This window comes from Scyliorhinus torazame, chromosome 13 (genome assembly GCF_047496885.1).
Source record: "Scyliorhinus torazame isolate Kashiwa2021f chromosome 13, sScyTor2.1, whole genome shotgun sequence".
NCBI classification, from domain to species: Eukaryota; Metazoa; Chordata; class Chondrichthyes; order Carcharhiniformes; family Scyliorhinidae; genus Scyliorhinus; species Scyliorhinus torazame.
The window spans coordinates 73,282,161-73,300,962 of NC_092719.1; the positions used below are offsets into that span (position 1 = coordinate 73,282,161).

The 18,802-nt window shown below is 48.3% G+C and overlaps 1 protein-coding gene across 2 annotated transcripts in view; it reads left to right on the forward strand.

Moving 5' to 3' along the window:
• Positions 1 to 18,802, forward strand: part of pde3a (phosphodiesterase 3A, cGMP-inhibited) — a 645,056-nt gene that overhangs the window by 608,698 nt on the left and 17,556 nt on the right. For both annotated transcript variants that reach the window (XM_072471756.1, XM_072471758.1), the window contains exons 13-15: positions 3,650 to 3,853; positions 8,497 to 8,658; positions 10,087 to 10,342. In XM_072471756.1, coding sequence (XP_072327857.1) covers positions 3,650 to 3,853; positions 8,497 to 8,658; positions 10,087 to 10,342 — 622 coding nt within the window. The remainder of the gene's footprint in view (positions 1 to 3,649; positions 3,854 to 8,496; positions 8,659 to 10,086; positions 10,343 to 18,802) is intronic.

Genomic DNA, 18,802 nt, shown 5'->3' on the forward strand with positions numbered 1-18,802 from the left:
TGACCCTCCAGCTTTGAGAGAACGCCTGCACAATAGAACTCAGGGTCTGACTCTGGATTGATACCCAGAGGGATGCTCACATTTAGTGAGTGTGGTTGGCCTTCCCTCATTCGTATGTGCTGTGAAAGTCTATAGAACCCTCCCATATTGCAGAACTAACCAATATTTCGGCTATTAGAAATTATATTTACAACTATGGAATGGGGCAATTGCATCATGGATGATCAGACTGTTAGTCAGCCCGTGTATCACTACTTAACCCCATTCTCCAAGGGAAGCGTACAACCATAGCGCAGGATTTTGTGGGGGTGGTGGTGATGGGGATTGATGCTGAACTGTCAGAATGTTCTGCCTTTACTCTTCTGAGATGAACCACAGATTATTACAGAAATTCTGAAGATACAGTCTGTCACTCGGGCAGGTCAGGCCTCCAATGCAGATTGTAAAAGCAGCTGAACATAGTAAAAGATTTTCACAGACCTGCAAACGCAGACTCTAAAAGCACTGAAATAAAATCACTTTTAAAATGTTTTACGTAGTCCAAATTGAAAATGGGGACGGACACAAGGTAAAGGTGAAATATTTTGGAGTCTTCAGCAAAACTTTACAAATGTAAAATTAATGCTTATGGCTCAGTTCACCAAATGTTATCAACCACATTGTCAATTTCTTGAGGCGTTCCAAGCACTGCAAATTTCATGAGAAGCCTCTTCGAGATTTGACGGCCTCATCACGTGATCGAGCCGAACGCGACAAGGCCGTTTGATTTCGCCCCACATCTGGAATACTGTGTGCAATTCTGGCTTCCATGTCTGAGAATGGATATACATGTCTTGGAGATGTGTAAGTCATAAATAACTTTCCACCCCTGGCACATTAAACACTAATGTCTTTATTAAGTTTGGTATGAATACCATTTAACAAAGCAATACAGCAAGTAGTGAAAAATACATTGCAGCGATTTACACATAAGATCACCCAACAAGTGGTCACCAACTGTCAACCTTGTTCTTTAGCAATTGCTCCAATTGCCTAGTGATCCACCAAATCACTCCTTGCAATGGTTTTTATACCTTCTTTCCACAGTGGGCAGGATGTTTCAATGGCAGATTCCTACTGCCCTATCAAAATCCGCCTTAAGTTAAGTTACAATTGTCTACTGAGCCATCTAATCCTTTGTTCAAAGAAGATGTTAGAGAGTCCTCCCTGATGTTGTACATCAGTTTTAAATTTCCTTTGGTAATTTGAGTACACAAAACAATGACATTCTTTCTTGGTTTCACATGTTTCAGTATCACAAGATAATTCAACAATCCTCGAGTTCATCCACAGCACCCCCCCCCCCCCACCACCACCACCACCACACACCCACCCACCACCACAGCATGCTTTGCAGAGGTGGCCCACCATTGGCTGGTGGCAGGATCCTCTGGTCCCGCCGTTGTTAATGGGGCTACCCGTTGTTTGCACCCTCCGCCACTAAGTAACCCGGCAGGGTGTCGGCGTTGGTGGGAACAGGTCGGAATATCCTGCCCCATAACTTCATATCGAGTTAGTTTCTCTATATTTCAAAAGAGCAACTCTGACAATCATCAATCGACATTAGTTTGAATCGTTCTGCCAGCCACTAAAGATGGCTGAGTCCACATTTTTGAACATATCAGTCACGCCAATCTTTAATCTTTGCGGTGTCATTCTTTAACTTTTCAGGACAGACATTACGTCTCCATATACTTTGCATGCTTATCGAGACATGAAATCGTCAAAACAACACAGCTATGAAGTGCGTCTGTTTATTGGGTTCAGCCCAATTTACAGCCCTGACCTCTTACTAAATACTCTATGACTTTGGAATTGTTATTTTCAATCACAGACCAATCATTATCTCTAAAAGCAAAATCCATACAGCCTTTAACTGGTTACATTGGTTTTAAAAGCCTTTTGGCCTTTGCAGTGCATGTTGCAATGCATGTTCGGTGAGTCTCTGTACCTGCCCAAAGCAAGAGCATTCCGTATTTCGTTTCGACTATCGGTGCTGTTCCTGGTTTGGATATTTTTTGCAAATCTCAACCACAACTGCCAATTAAAGTATGGTTAATTTAGTCAAATATCAGGATATGGAGGAGGGGTTCTGGTGTGAGGTGTTCCGGAGAGTGAAGGCCTCCACCTCGTGCGCGAGGTTGGGGCTGATACAGCTGAAGGTGGTATACAGAGCACACCTCACGAGGGCGAGGATGAGCCGAATCTTTGAGGGAGTAGAAGATGTGTGTGAACGTTGCGGGGGGGGGGGGCCCGCTAACCACGTTCATATGTTTTGGTCCTGTCCAAAGCTAGAGGATTACTGGAAGGAGGTTTTTAGGATAATTTCTAAAGTGGTGCACGTGAAACTGGACCCAGGCCCCCGGGAGGCCATATTCGAGGTGTTGGACCAGCCAGGGTTGGAAACGGGTGCGGAGGCAGATGCTGTAGCCTTCGCCTCGTTGATCACCCGAAGGCGGATCCTGATGGGTTGGAGAGCAGCCTGTCAACACTGTGCCCAGGCGTGGCGGGGGGACCTGTTGGAATTCTTGACTCTTGAGAAGGTTAAGTTTGAACTGAGGGGAAGGATGGAAGGGTTCTACAATTCATGGGCATTATTCATTATGCACTTTCAAGAACTGGATAACATCGAACATTAGTTGGGGGGGGGGGGGGTGGAAGGGTTGGGGGGAGGGGGGCTGTGGGTGTTAATGGTGGCCATGGGTGATTCCTGATTACTTTTTGTCATTTGTTTGTCTGAACATGTAGGCAAATGTTTTGGGTTTGGTGGAAGGATGGGATCGTTGTTATCGATATGGGGATTGACATATTTGTTACTGATTACTGTTTATTACTAATTATTGTTTATTGTTGGTGGGTGTAAATTTGGGAGAAAATGCGAAAAAGGAGGAGAATAAAGAAATATATATATTTTTAAAATTTAGTCAAATATCACAACTTCTTCTTGGCATTACAGCGAAGGTTCACTAGAATGGTTTCTGGATTGGGAGGGTTGTCCTATGATCAAAAATAGCGTCTAAACCCTCTGGAGTTTAAAAGAATGAGAGACAATCGTATTGAAACAAAACCAGATTCTGAAGGGGCATGACAGGATAGACACTGAGGGAACACATGGGGCAAAGCCCCTTTAGCACTGAGATAAGGAGAAATTTCATCACTCACAGGCTGTGAGCTTTGGAATTCGCTAACCCAGAGATTAGAGTATAATCAAAGAGAGATAGATTTTTGATTTCTCAAGGAATCAAGAGATATGGGGAGCAAGCAATGAGTGGGGTTGAGGAAGAAGATTTGCCAAGACCACAGCAATGGTCTACTCTTGCTCCTGATTGTGTTCTTAATTCGACTGAGATCTGGGACCAAACCTACCTTCTGACGTGACATTGATCAAACAGACAATGTTGCAAATAGCAAAAAAAAACAGGTTATAAGCCAAGCTCAAGGACATCCTGCTTACTTTCCATGCTATGTTTTATATGTTCATTCTTGTCTTTTGTAATATTCAGTGCTGGCCTAGACAATGTGTTAAAGTCCTGGCATGGAGTTCGTCTTCACCTTCATTCACAGTCTACAGACCTACTCAGTACCTAACCTCAGTTGTGCTTCATTGCAGGCTGTTCTCTACAATGACCGTTCGGTGTTGGAGAACCACCATGCAGCCTCAGCCTGGAACCTTTTCATGTCACAGCAGGACTACAACTTTTTGGTCAACTTGGACCATGTTGAATTCAAGCGATTTCGATTTCTTGTGATCGAGGCCATTCTAGCTACGGATCTGAAGAAACACTTTGACTTTCTCGCTGAGTTCAATGCCAAGGTAATCTGATTAATCTGAATTCATTAGTCACGGCTTTTGATAGATCGATGTTGACATCCTAAAACGAGGATTGCCTTCATTGAATGACACATCAGTGACAAATCAGTGATCACAGGGTAATTACCTCTCTTAGCTCCTCAAGAGCGAATTTAAAATCCTTGATTTTAGCAACCAATAGTATCTTAATGATTTGATTGTTTTTGACTCCAGTACTTCATCCAAGAGTCCATCCAATGTGTTCAAACGCCCTTTGTATGAGGATGAATTTGCTGATGTTAGAATAAATTCTTTCTTTTATTACCTTCAAGCCATTGTCCTATAATCGCAATTTGGTTTAAAGTAATTTAGCTTTTACAGGTACCTCTGTAACCTCACCTTTCAGATGCTACCTTTCAAGGTTGAGAATTCTTTAAAAAATTTGTTCATGGGATGCGGGCATCGCTGGCTGGGCCAGCATTTGTAGCCCATCCCTAATTGCCCTTGAACTGAGTGGCTTGCAACTCCATTCTAACTGCCCGCTGAGGGCATTAGTGAACCAGATGGTTTCATAGTCATCATTCGACTTTTACTTCTAGACTTGTTTATTGATTTGAAATTTCATCCATCTGCTGCGGTGGGATTCAAACCCAGGAGCTCGGAGCATTACGCTAGGTCTCTGAATTACTAGGCTAGTGACAATACCACGACACCACTGCCTCACTCATGCATAACTGAAACCTTGGACACTGCACCCAGCACTTGAATATTGCCCTTATCTGTAAGTGACCAGAGCTGGATACAGTACTCGAAATCTAGTCTGTACAGTTTGACCATGACTTCCTCCAACTTACGTTTTATTTTTGTGTCTTCATAGTTCAACATTCTGTTGGCTGTGTTGATTTCTGCTCTGTATTGATTGGACATTTAAGGCTCCTTGGCCTCTTTCAGCTCCATAAGCTCTATTTTTCCTTTCCATGTGCAGTACTCCACATTTGTTCTCATTGAATTGACCACTGAAATATTTTATCCAACACATTCCGCATTTTTGACATTGCCACCTCTATTCCCGGTGCTTTTCCTCGTCTTCGAGTTTGACTCATTTCTGAATTGGGGTCATTATGTAAGGTGCAAATAGTTGTGGTCCTAACACTGAGCACTGAGGCAGCCCTTTCAATATATCACATCATACTAGCATAACTTCTCTAACTGTCTTCAGGCATTTCATTGCCCATTTCCAACATTTGCTGTGAATCCCACCACTTTAAGCTTAGCCAACAGCTAATCACGTCAAACAACCTTTGGAAATCTAGTTACTAGATATCAATGCGCTATTCACAGTCCACTCAAGGTGTTACTTCCTTAAGAAACCCAACTGTTTGGTCAGGAAGGATGTGGTCCTTGTGTTGACTTATTGATGTAAAGATGATCTTTTAAATTAAATCCCGACGATTGCTTGCATTATTTAACATGGATCTGAAGTAAGACTAATGGATCAGGAGTTGCTTAAATCTGCTTTATCATTATTGGAAGAGAAAACACATATTAACCTGTTCTCAACTAACGATACTTCCCCACAGTGTCCAGTCACCCTATAGTTTCTTTCAGCATACTTTGGGCAGCACAGTAGCATGGTGGTTAGCATAATTGCTTCACAGCGCCAGAGTCCCAGGTTTGATTCCCGGCTTGGGTCACTGTCTGTGTGGAGTCTGCACGTTCTCCCCGTGTGTGCGTGGGTTTCCTCCGGGTGCTCCGGTTTCCTCCCACAGTCCAAAGATGTGCAGGTTAGGTGGATTGGCCATGCTAAATTGCCCTTAGTGTCCAAAATTGCCCTTAGTGTTGGGTGGGGTTACTGTGTTATGGGGATAGGGTGGAGGTGTGGGCTTAGGTAGGGTGCTCTTTCAAAGAGCCGGTGCAGACTCGATGGGCTGATTGGCCTCCTTCTGCACTGTAAATTCTATGATTCTAAAAGTTTTGTTTTTATTCATTCATGGGATGTGGGTGTCACTGGCTAGGCCAGCATTTGTTGCCCACCCCTAATTGCCCTGGAGAAGGTAAATTAGACCTGGTACTTACCGGCGGGACCTGACTCTGCGGGCGGCCTCCAGGGTCCTCGGGGGTCGCTGGGGGATCTGGTCCCGGGGTATGCCCCCACGGTGGCCTGGCCCACGATCTGGGCCCACCTGTGCCATGGGGGCATTCTTTCCCTCCGCACCGGCTGCTGTGGACCTCCGCCATGGCCGGTGCGGAGACGAACCCCCCCTGCGCATGCGCTGGGATGATGCCAGCAGACGCTGCCGCTCCCCGCATGCGCCAACTCGCGCTGGCCGGCAGAGGCCTTTTGGTGCCTGTTGGCGCGGCACCAACCCCGTCGGCGCCGGCCTAGCCCCTGAAGGTGCGGCCACTCCTCGGCCCCTGAGTGGTTCACGCCACTCCTCGGCGCCGGGACCGCCCGCCCCGCCGGGTAGGGGAGAATCCCACCCCATAACTGAAAGGAAGGAAAAGTCTTTGTTTCAGATGATGGTGCTAAGCACACTTTTCTTCACTGCAGGCTTGCAGCCTCGAATGATCTTTTCTGTAGATTCATTCATTCAGATTCTCTGTAGTTTACAAATGCAGTACTCACAGTTTTCTGGAGAGGCCTTAATTCTGTACAAACTTTGCTTTCAGTTCATGTTCAGGGGCGTCATTCTCCGACCCCCCGCCGGGTCGGAGAATGGCCGTTGGCCGCCGTGAATCCCGCCCCCGCCCCCGCCGAAGTCTCCGCTCCCGGAGATTGGGCGGGGGCGGGAATCCAGCCGCGCCGGTTGGCGGGACCCCCCGCTGGATTCTCCGGCCCGGATGGGCCGAAGTCCCGCCCAGAAACTGCCTGTCCCGCCGACGTAAATCAAACCTGGTATTTACCGGCGGGACCAGGCAGCGTGGGCGGGCTCCGGGGTCCTGGGGGGGGGCGCGGGGCGATCTGACCCCAGGGGGTGCCCCCACGGTGGCCTGGCCCGCGATCGGGGCCCACCGATCCGCGGGCGGGCCTGTGCCGTGGGGGCACTCTTTCCCTTCCGCCTCCGCTACGGCCTCCACCATGGCGGAGGCGGAAGAGACTCTCCCCACTGCGCATGCGCGGGAAACTTTCGGCGGCCGCTGACGCTCCCGCGCATGCGCCGCATTTCCGCGCCAGCTGGCGGGGCAACAAACGCCATTTCCGCCAGCTGGCGGGGCGGAAATCCCTCCGGCGTCGGCCTAGCCCCTCAATGTTGGGGCTAGGCCGCCAAAGATGCGGAGACTTCCGCACCTTTTTGCCGGCGCGATGCCCGTCTGATTTGCTCCGGCTTTGGCGCCAGTCGGCGGGCATCCCGCCGTTGGGGGAGAATTTCGCCCATGGTCTCTATCTTTCTGGAGAGGAAGTTGGTCGATTTTACCTTTGCCATTCTGGAGACAGAGTTGGTCGGTTCTGGATTTTGCTTGCACAACCTGTAATGGTTCTCTTGTAAATAGATTCATCCAGGCTCTCTGCCAGTTCAGAAACATAGCCCACACGGCTTTTGGGGGAGAAAAGAGAGAGGGGAGGATAGCAGGACCTTCCTCGGGGCTGCCAGCATCAAACTGGAACTTTGGGTCTCTGAAAAGCATCCCAATGGGGTAGGATCCAATTTCCACCTGTTACCGGGTAGAGCACAACCCCTTTAGGCCAATTGATTGGCCACCGGCCAAATCAATCAAACCGAGTCCCAACCAATCTCTCTCACTAGTGCCGATCAGTCTGCAACTCCTGTTTAAACCAGTACAGTCTCTAGGACTTTAATTAAAGATACAGGCTGCTTGCCTTAAAGACACATATTCATTAATCAACCACGGATCAAAACTGCAATGAAGTTACTGTGAAAATCCCCCAGTCGCCACACTCCAGTGCCTGTTCGGGTACACGGAGGGAGAATTCAGAATGTCTAATTCACCTAACGGCACGCCTTTTGGGACTTGTGGGAGGAAATTGTCATAATATACACCAGTATATTATGGTGCCGACACACACACACACACACACTGATGGACATGCAGTGGGACCAATCAGCATACACAACACCGCAGCCAATCACCAGTGAGAGCACACGCACTATAAAGACAGGGGACAGGAGAGTTCCCGCTCATTCTAGTAGCAGCCAGCTCGGAGCACAGAGCTCACAGCCTGCAACACAGACATTCACCATGTGCTGAGTGCATCACCTGGTTAGGACGAGTCAAAGGTCAACAGTTAAAGCTGGTTCAAGTATGTTAATATAGTTAACCTTATAATAAAATAGAGTTGCACAACTTCCAGTGTTGGTGACCTGTTTGTGATACAGAACACCCAACACATCAGAAACCAGCGGAAACCCCGCAGACACGGGGAGAACGTGCAGACTCCGCACAGACAGTGACCCAAGTGGCATTCGAACCTGGGACCTTGGTGCTGAGAAGCAACTGTGCTAACCACTGTCCTACCGCACCGCCCATCCCTTTAGTGATACACACTGCTTCATCCTTTATTCTACAAATCGTATTCTAAGCATGAATAAGAACAATGGCCTATTCTTCTCAAGAAAACTCGCTCAGCTACTCCCATCATTCTTGATACTCCGTCAACCTGATTCAATTTTGTAATTGTTTGCTCTTCTTATTATAAACACTTCCAGGTCAATGAGGAGGTCGGACCAGGAATTGACTGGGCAAATGAAAACGATCGCTTGCTAGTTTGTCAAATGTGTATTAAGCTCGCTGACATCAATGGACCGGCCAAATGCAAGGAGCTGCACTTAAAATGGACTGAAGGCATCGTTAATGAGTTTTACGAGCAGGTTAGCGAATGTGCAATAAATGGATGAATGAATCGCTTGTATTTGGTTCCACTTGTTTTGTGCCAGCGATCAGTCACACAGGAGGCATAGGGTCTCTTTGAAGATCAGTATTGTAGAACCACATTGTAGGACATGTTCCCTTGAACACGCCTAGTAGGGAGTGGCATTCACTGCTTGAGATGTAACAGCCGCAGATTTAAATTGCTACTCATGCATTTAAATGATTGGACAAGCTTGTTGACACCCACCCCCCACCCCCTAGTTATTTCACCAGTGCCCCAGCTGGCGAGCACCACTGCTAGTTACTAGTACTTGATCAGGAAGTCATAGATCAAAAAATGCGAGAGGTTCACCTGACACCTGAACATTCCTATACATTCTAATTCTACATGTTATGAACATGCATAACAATTCTGCAGGAGGCATGTTTTTGCACCAAATACTGGTCAGTCAGATGATAGAAAATGTAATGAGGCAGCTCCTTGCCTCTTTTTCCAGAGGATTTTCATGTGAGCAGCACTGGCCATACGGCCACAGTCAGCACATGTCCATCATTGTTATGCAAATGAAGTGGAAAGGCGGCATTCCCAATCACCTGTCATATTTTCCCCCTCGATCACTTGTGGAGTACCCATACTGAGTGGTTTTCAAAAACAAACGGTGGGATTTACGCAGGATCTCAAAAGGTGGGAGTTTGGCTGGAATTAAGATTATTTCCTTGGATTATCTTTTTGAAAATGGATCTTCGTTCTTTAGGACTTTCGGTTGTTGGACTCCAGCCACAGCCTTAGGTCCAGCTTTTTCCCAGTGGTGGTGGTGGGGGGTTCTACCAGAAGCCGAGAAGGTGTCCAGACCATATTCATGACCCCAAACTGGAATATTAGCCACATGGCTCACTCCGCAACCACAGAAGTGATCAAATGTGCATGCCTGGCATCTCGTAGAGTATCCGTCAGGAAAACCAACCCAACCCAGTGTTGTTTTACACAGAATTTATTGCCCATCCATAATGGCCCTTGAGAAGGCGGTGGGTGAGCTGCCTTATTAAATTGCTGTAGTCCTTGCGCTGGAAGTGCTCCCACTGTACTGTTAAAGTAAGGAAGTCCATGATTTTGACTTGGCCATCATGAAACAATGAATAAGTGTATAGGTCAGAATGGTGCGTGACTTGGGAGGGGGGGCTGCAAGTAGTGATGTTCCCATATACTTTCTGCCTTTGTGTTTCCAGCTGCTGGATGTTATTGGTTTAGGAGGTCCCGTCATCAAAGCTTAGGCAAAGGGCTGCCACTCCTCCTGTCAATTGTGCACACTGTAGCCATGTTCAAAAATTGCACTGGCGATGTTCCCTCAGAGAGGAAGAGAGAGGAAATTAGGAACTCGGGGTAAAGTCATTCTAGAATCCCTAACTGATTTTACTTTGATGTGCAGGGTGATGAGGAGTCGAGCCTTGGGCTTCCCATCAGTCCATTCATGGATCGCTCAGCCCCTCAGCTGGCTAAGCTTCAGGAATCCTTCATCACACACATTGTGGGGCCATTGTGTAACTCCTATGACTTGGCAGGTTTAATACCAGGTAGATGGGTGGAAGATGACAATGAAGAGGAAGAGGAGGAGGAGGTGGACGAGGATGAGGAGGCTGAAACAACAGAAGAAGAAGGCACAGAAACCTTGGAAACAACAATAAGTGAGTATTGTTCCTTGTTCAAAACAACATCAAAATAAATTTAAGCTGTTCCAAAGGACCGGCCAGACTTTTGATAATGGTGTCGTCATTTATGGCCAAATATTTAAATGGAGGGGGAAAGGAGGAGTGCCCGACTCATGTGGTCATGAACCTTAAATATGTGTGCATGTTTTGCGACAGTCTCCAACTGCCCTGTGCCTTGATTGCACTAACTGCTGACCGATTCCTTCAAGCCTTATTGCAGCTTGCTTAATGGGTGCCACGTAGCCAGGTGCACACCTGGTGACTAAGCTTTTCAGTGACCCATGAGATTTTCAAATGATCACATCTTGACCCAAGGCTGGCCAACACAGGTGCAAGCTGTGGGTCTGTAGTTTTGATTTCTTTCCAGTGTTATGAAGTCAGCATTCAAAGCTCGAGAATGGATTATTATGGAATCAGGCAGGTCAGGGAATGACAACTCTGGCGCTATCATATTTCTCGTATGAATCATGTTTTGCTGAATGCAGTACAGCAAACAGTGTTCAAATAACAACATTTAGCAAGTGTATGTTACTAAGATCCAAGCGTGTTGATGAAGCTGAAACTAAGACACAGAGCTTTTCTTTATTGAGAGCTTATTCAGTGTCTAGTCTCGCAGCTCTCCTCCCAAGCAATCCAGTGTCCCAGCTATCTCCTATTTATACTGTTTTGAATAAAACAAATGACCAATAAAACTAATGAAAGGGGGTGACAGCCCCTGGTGGGACACTGCCGGGCCTCTGGATGTCCACTACACCACCCCATGTACGGGGTCCCCTATTTATATTCCCCTTTGATAAGACAAAAAAAAATCAATAAATTAAAGGAAAATCATTGAATGAGAAGGGGTGACAGCCCTAATGGGGCACTGTAACTAAACCAAATGCCCAAAGAGTCACCCAGACTCGAAACATTGGCTCCGTTCTCTCTCCACAGATGCTGTCACAACTGCTGCGATTGTCCAGCATTTTTATTTTTTTTCCGATTCCAGCATCCGCAGTAATTTGCTTTTGTCAACGGAAATCCCTATTTATATTCAGTTTGTGCCGGCATTTAGCTCCGTAGTTGTAGTGCCTAAAAGCTGAAGCAGCTGAATGTTTGACATCGATGGCAATTAATACCCATCACCCATTTCTCTTTATTAAAATAAACTTTATTGCCACAAGTAGGCTTACATTAACACTGCAGTGAAGTTACTGTGAAAAGCCCTTGGTCGCCACATTCCGGCGCCTGTTCGGGTACACAGAGGGAGAATTCAGAATGTCCAAATTACCTAACAGCACGTCTTTCGGGACTTGTGGGAGGAAACCGGAACCCCCGGAGGAAACCCACGCAGACACAGGAAGAACGTGCAGACTCCGCATAGACAGTGACCCAAGCCAGGAATCGAACCTGGGACCCTGCCGCTGTGAGGCAACAGTGCTAACTGCTGTGCTACCGTGCCGCCCACATTAACCTTAACAATGTAATTAACATGGCATTAACAATGAACAGCGCTGCATCAGAAAGGATTCATTTTGCTCATTAAATCAGCATATGAGGGAATTCCCAATACTTTACAAAATTAAGTGTGACTTTAGCATTTCTTTGCAATTCTACAGAAACATCAGCCCCATATTATGCTTACAGCTGGTTGTAGACATTAATCTCTTGGCCATTTCAGGCTGAATCTCCCTAGTATTGCGTTCAAATTGTTGCAGCTTTCAATGAACCCGGTTGTGAAGTAAATTGTTCCACTTTTCCTTGATGGAGTGGTATGTTGGTTCAGTATTATATACATTAATCACTGTTCATTAGTAGCAGAATCTCATCCCTGGTTAATCTGGCCCAAATGATAATTCCTCACATTACCTGCTGACATGCTATCTGATGGGGCAGGTGTTCTGCTGGGCACTAAGCATCTCTCCAAACATCTGCATTTCTTTGTGGTTATTTTGTTCCCTTATTGTTAAGTTGTTTTTTATAACATTGTTCACCTCACCGCCTGAACCTTGGTTGGGTTTTTGGTACTTTTGTGATGAAGGTTCAGGGGCTGGATTCTCCGAGACATCGCGCCGAAATCGCGAAACGCGATCGGCCGGAGAATCGGCTCCGACGCCGGAATCGGGGTTGATGCCGGTTTCACGCGATTTTGGATTCTCCAGACCACCCAACCTAACGAAATCGCGGCGCCTGCCGCGCAGCCCGGAGAATCTCATTATCCGGCCCGACAACCGATTCTCCAGGGCCTCAGCAATTCAGCGGGCGGGATGGGCCGATTTCCCGACGACTTGGTTCCAGCCACCTATAAAAAATCGTGATACCAGCTTGTTGCTGAGGCAACTGCGAGAGGAGGTAGGAGTTGACGTGGAGGGACCCCGGGCTCCCGTAACGGATACCGGCCGTGCTTTCTTAGTGAGGGGGACCTGCCAGGGCCGAGGAGGTGAGGGGAAGGGGAGGGAGACAGGCCGATCAGTCGGGGAGGCGGAGGCTGCAGCGAAGGAGCGTCCACAGAGGGGCAGGTGGCAGCCACTGAGGCTGGAGGGCTGCCTGCCTGACAGGTTGGGGAGGTGGTGGAGGAACAGGACGAGGAGGAGGAGCATGTGGTGGTGCCAAGGAGGCGCCAGATGAGGCCCGGCGTGTACCGGCGCCACATATCCTTTGAGGAAGTCCCGGACCTGGCATGCAGGAGGAGACTGCGGATGAGCTGGGAGACTGTCGGTCACATCTGCCACATGGTGGCACACCTGGCAACGCATGGGAGTTGGAGAGGACACCCGCTACTGGTGGATGTCAAAGTGATGGTCGCCTGAACCTTTATGCCAAGGGGTCATTCCAGTCGCCGACTGGGGACCTGTCCGGCATCTCCCAGGCATCGGCACACAGGTGCATTTGTGCCATCACTGACGCCCTATATGCCCTGGCGGACTGCTACATCCAGTACACTGTGGACCTCGCTCACCAGAATGAGACTTTGTTGCTGTCGCTGGGAGCCCTGGGTCCAGGGGGTGATCAATGGGGTGCATGTGGCCCTACGGCCACCGGCGGAGAACAGGCCGCTGTTCACAAACAGGAAAGGGTACCACTCCATGAACATTAAGGTGGTCTGTGACCATCAGCTGAGGATCCTGCACATCTGCGCTCGTTACCCGGGCAGTGTGCATGACTCCTTTATACTGGCCCAATCTGTGATCCCCGGCATGTTCAAGGGACGCCCCCCCCCCCCCACCTCCCCGGCAACCAGGCAGGGGGTCTCACTTGGTGGCGCGCCTCCGACCTCCGCATCAGCAACCTCCCTCTCCTCTGGCCCTCCGACAATGTCTAGTGCCCTCTGCTCGACCACGGTGAGGGGACGCAGGTCTTCCAGTCCCCCCGCTCTCCCCGGTCTTCTCCCGCTCCCGGCGGCTATGTGCGGACTTTTCCTGGGGGGTGGGGGGTGGGGTGGCAAACACAAACAGCAACAGTGTTAGACGGCAGGGCGCATGCAGCCCATGGGTAGGGCCTCTGTTGGCATTCGTGCACAGGGTACCTGGCCATTGCGGCTGGCATGGGCGGGTGCAGCCATGTGGGTCAGGGTAGGGGTCCGACCGCCCCCCCTGGGGGGGGGGGGGGGGGGCAGGTCACATGTGTGTGGGGGTAGGTGGTTGGTGCCGGGGCACAGTGCTGGGTACTCACCCTGGCTGCCCTGAGGAGGTTGTGCAGCTTCTTTCTGCAATCCGGCCTGCCACCCCGACGGTGCTGACGGCGGCTGCCACCTCTGCCCAGGCACGGTGAACGATGGCAGCTGCTGCCTCCGTCCCGGCCCGGGGTACAGTATGAGCCTCCTCTCCTCCACGGCATCTAGGAGGGTCTCGAGTTCGCTGTCCCGAAATTGCGGCGCTTCTCTCCTGGGGCCCATCTTGCCTGCAATGCTGTGTATGGGGGGCAGAAATATTAAGTTCAGCCGTGGCGTCGCGTCAATGACGGAACCAGCGAATCGGCGGGTGTTCAGTCAGGCATTGCACAATACGCCTGTGCTAGCCCCTAGTGGGCTTTTGAATAGCTCCACCAGAGGGCCCGATGACGCCGTCGTGAAACTCAACGGATTTCACGACGGCGTCAACACTTAGCCTCATTTTGGGAGAATCCAGCCCAAGGATTTTTCCAGCTCCATGCGGCAATTCTTTTTCCTTGACGATTGGGCTTCATTCATCCAGTTGCTCATCCATCTCTGAAGCTTGAGCTGGCACATGCACTGGCACAGAACTTGTACTTGCTGTGTCAAAATAAAGGAAAAGGCTGCGCATTTGCACAACACCTTATCATCTCAGCATGTTCCACACACACGGAGAGTGATCAAATTTAAGGGACTGCTATACGAGAGAGAAATGAACAGAAGGATATGTTGATAGGGTGCAATCAATTAAAATGGGACGAGGTTGGTGTGGAGCACGAACACCAGCATAGACCTGTCGGGATGATTGGCCTGTTTCTCGGCTATAATGCTCTATGTGTCAGTCAGTTCACATCACTGAGCCATTCGTCACTTGAATTCATTTCTTCAAGTATCCAGGAACTCATGAAGATCTAAAACTCCACCTTGAATTTCCACCTGTTACCTCCTGGCTTCCCGAAGAGTCAGCTGCACAGGCAGAGATATAAATACTGTGGCTAGAAGAGCACGTCAGAGGCTGCAAATCCTGCGGCGTTTAGCTCACCTCCTGACTCGTCTAAGCCTGTCCACCATCTCAGAAGTATGATGGAATACACTTTCCTCTAGCCTGGATGAGTGCAGCTCCAACAGCACTCAAGAAGCTCAACACCATCCAGGACAAAGCAGCCCGCTTAATTGGCACCCCATCCACAAACATTCACTCCCTCCACCGGCAGCAGTGTGCAGCACAAGATGCACTGCAGGGACTCACCAAGGCTCCTTAGGTGGCACCTTCCAAACCCAAGACAACCACCATGCAGAAGGTCAAGGGCAGCAAACACATGGAAACACCACCACCTGAAAGTTGCCCTCCATGCCATTCACCATCCTGACTTGGAAATATATTGCTGCTCCTTCACTGTCACGGAGTCAAAATCTTGCAACTCCCTCCTGTTGGCAATGGCAGAGGAAAGATAACTGGCTCTTTGATTGCCAACCCTGCAGCTTTGAAGTCACTGAAAGCATAGTGCCTACTACTTTCATCAAAACAATTTTTTTATGTAAGTACATGCCAGACAAACCCCTTCCTATCCAGTATCACTGATACATTTGCTAGATACTTCCTGTGAAGCATCTTGGACATTTTACCATGAAAGGTGGTATAAAACTGCAAGTTGCGGTGTTGTAGGTAACTAACCTATGTGAGTTGCCAGCTGAATGGTCACGCGATCAAAGCTTTGACCTCTGACACAAGCTCAGTGTTCTTGCCGCCGATTTCATCCCTCTCTTCACCCACAGTCACAACAGTTTGCAACTTCAACATCCTCTGCGCCCCTCCGCCGAGCTACTTGGTGTCACATCCTCTCTGTCACAATGCTTCAATGCCAGTGTTTCACAAGTTCGGCATTACTTCCTTGCCTTTGTATTCTGTGGGACTGGAGTCATGTGAGATATTGAACAGGCAAAAAGAAAATGACCCATTGGCCAGGACCCCCCCACCCCCTTGGTGTGTTTTCCGACCGCAGAGGTGGCTCGTCATTGGTCTCCGACGGGATCCTCCAGTCCCGCCAAAGCCTTCGATGACCCACAGTGCTTTCTAGCCAATGAAATAATTTTGAAATTTACTCTCCGTTGTAATGTAGGGTGGAAATATATTGTTACATTTTCTTTTTTCTTAAATTTAGAGTAGCCAATTATTTCTCTTTTCCAATTAAGGGGCAATTTAGCGTGGCCAATCCACCTACCCTGTACATCTTTGGGTTGTGGGGGTGAAACCCACGCAGACACGGGGAGAATGTGCAAACTCCACGCAGACAGTGACCCAGGGCCGGGATTCGAACCCGGGTCCTCAGCGCCGCAGTCCCAGTGCTAACCACTGCGCCACATGCCGCCCTTCGTTACATTCTCTTGTGATTTTCCAAGAGGGACAGTGGCATTGTTTGTTCTGAGCTGGAGCTCTGACTTCCCAATTCTCTCTATATGGTGGTCCAGTACATTCAGACACAGACCCAAAGATATTCCCTCTGTATTGCTTCCTTCCTATCGGGTCAACCCTTAGTCTCAATAATTCTAATGAAAAATGCCCAGATTTCTCAAACCATAAACTACAAGCCCTCGTTCCTGATGACATCCCAGTTAATCAGGAGATCTCATTACTCACAAGTTTGCAGTCAACAACGAGTTGTTAAGGTTCACCTGACATGTACAATAAACTTAGCGTTCCGTTCTCCACACTGTGTGAGAGCAGTTTTCACCAAGACAATGATGAATGGTTATTTTTCACCCTTGCCCGAGAGAGGGAGAGAGAGAGAGGAGAGATTATGTGCTCCAATTTCTGCCAGTGCTGCTTATGTTTTGCCCAGGAAGCACACCAAGACGGTCAGCTGACCTCACTCTCCTCAGCAACTTTTGGGGGAAACCCCTTTGGCACCAGTTCCTGACCTATTAGATTGAGAACTCATTGCACCGAAACTGCGAGCCGCAAACATAAGTGGTTCTCAACCCACGATCTTTACCAGCTCGAAGGACAAGGGCAGCAGATGCATGAGAACATCGCCATTGCAAGTTCCTCTCTCAGCTGCACACCATCCTGACTTGGACAAATATTGCTGTTTCTTCACTGTCGCTAGGTCAAAACCCTGGAACTCCCTCCCTAACTGCGCTATGGGTATACCTACACCACATGGACTGCAGTGGTTCAAGAAGGCAGCTCACCACCACTTTTCCCAAGAGTCATAAGGGATGGGCTAGAAATGTTGGCCTAACCAGAGACGGCCACATCCCATGAAATAAATGTTTTTTAAAAACTCAAGCCTTTTAAAAACTAGAATGATGATTTTTTTTTTTTAGCAATACGGAGAACAAATCGGTATTTTGTTTCTTGTCACAAGAGCCTCTGTTCAACTCTGCCAGGTGAAAAATCACTGTCATCCTGGAAAAATAAAAGCCAAGATGAAATAATTATTGGATCAGTTACAGCCACGTATACGATTTTTTTTCCACTGTGGACATTTCATTCCTCAGTTCTATGTCAGTGTAATATTGTTGAGCCACTTCACCATCTGTCATCGTCAGGGCTGCACGTTTTCCATGGACTGTGCTGGGTCAGTGCAATTAGAATCTTTCTAAATCACTAAATCAATGACGAACCTCACTCGAAACTCGAACCTCACAAAACTCTATACCACCCATCGCTCTGTTCGATTCAGCCTTTTACAGGGGATTGTGTATTCCTCCTGCTGTGGAACACCTGCATGCTGCACTGGGGAGAGAGATTGTGTTCCTCTCATACTGATGTTATCACAGGGTCATAAATTCCTTATTACACTGCCTCTGTTCATCTAACAGGATTTATTAAACATCTGCTGATAAAGATTACAGACTAATGTTGCACAGGCGTAATATAATCTTAAGGATCTAGCCACCGTCAGCAGCCCATATCGCCGTCAGCAAATATATGTTTGCAATGAGCAGGCTTGTATGTTTAGTGCAATGTTCCTGCCACAAAATACAAACGTAATGCGATCTTTAAATTAGTCTCTCCATGTTAGGGTTCATGATTGGCAGCTAGGTCATGATCCTAAATCTACTTTATGGGCTGACATAACTGCCTTTCCTAGTTTGCGATCTATTCCCACTGGAGTCTTTAATTAATTGCCACTCGAACATGCTCTGTCAGAAAATGAACTCTTCTGTTAGTCAATGACGTAATTTGGTGCTTCAAACTCTGGTTTCACTCTGACATTTTGCACCCCACTGATTTTCCTTCTCATTTATTGCACTGCGTGCTGCATCCCAGATTGCAGTGCGGCCGCACATCTGTGCAGCTGAGAAGGAGCATTGCATTTTAAAATTCTGTCGCGGGATGTGGGCACCGCTGGAAAGGGCAACATTTGTTGTCCATCTCACTATCTACACTTGAAACGGTGGTGGCGAGCCGCCGCCTTGAACTACTGCAGTCCAACCTGGTGTTACTAACTTTAAATGCATGGTGACCACGGGCACAGCAAATTGTGCATTGGACTGGTGTAGCGTGAGTGTGGACCTCTTATGTTCCAGATAGGAGCTTGAAACTTAAACTAGACCTATGGGGGAAGGGGGCAGGCCTTTCTCCATAGAGCGTTGCCGGGGGGGGGGGGGGAAACTGATGGGTTGTCTGCACTTGCAGGCCTCGTCCCAGGCAGCATTGGCACTGTGCCAGGGCAGGCCAAGTACACAATGTGATTGAGAGTGGAAATGAAATGAAATGCAAATCGCTTATTGTCACAAGCAGACTTCAAATGAAGTGACCATGAAAGCCCCTGGTCGCCACATTCCAGCGCCTGTCC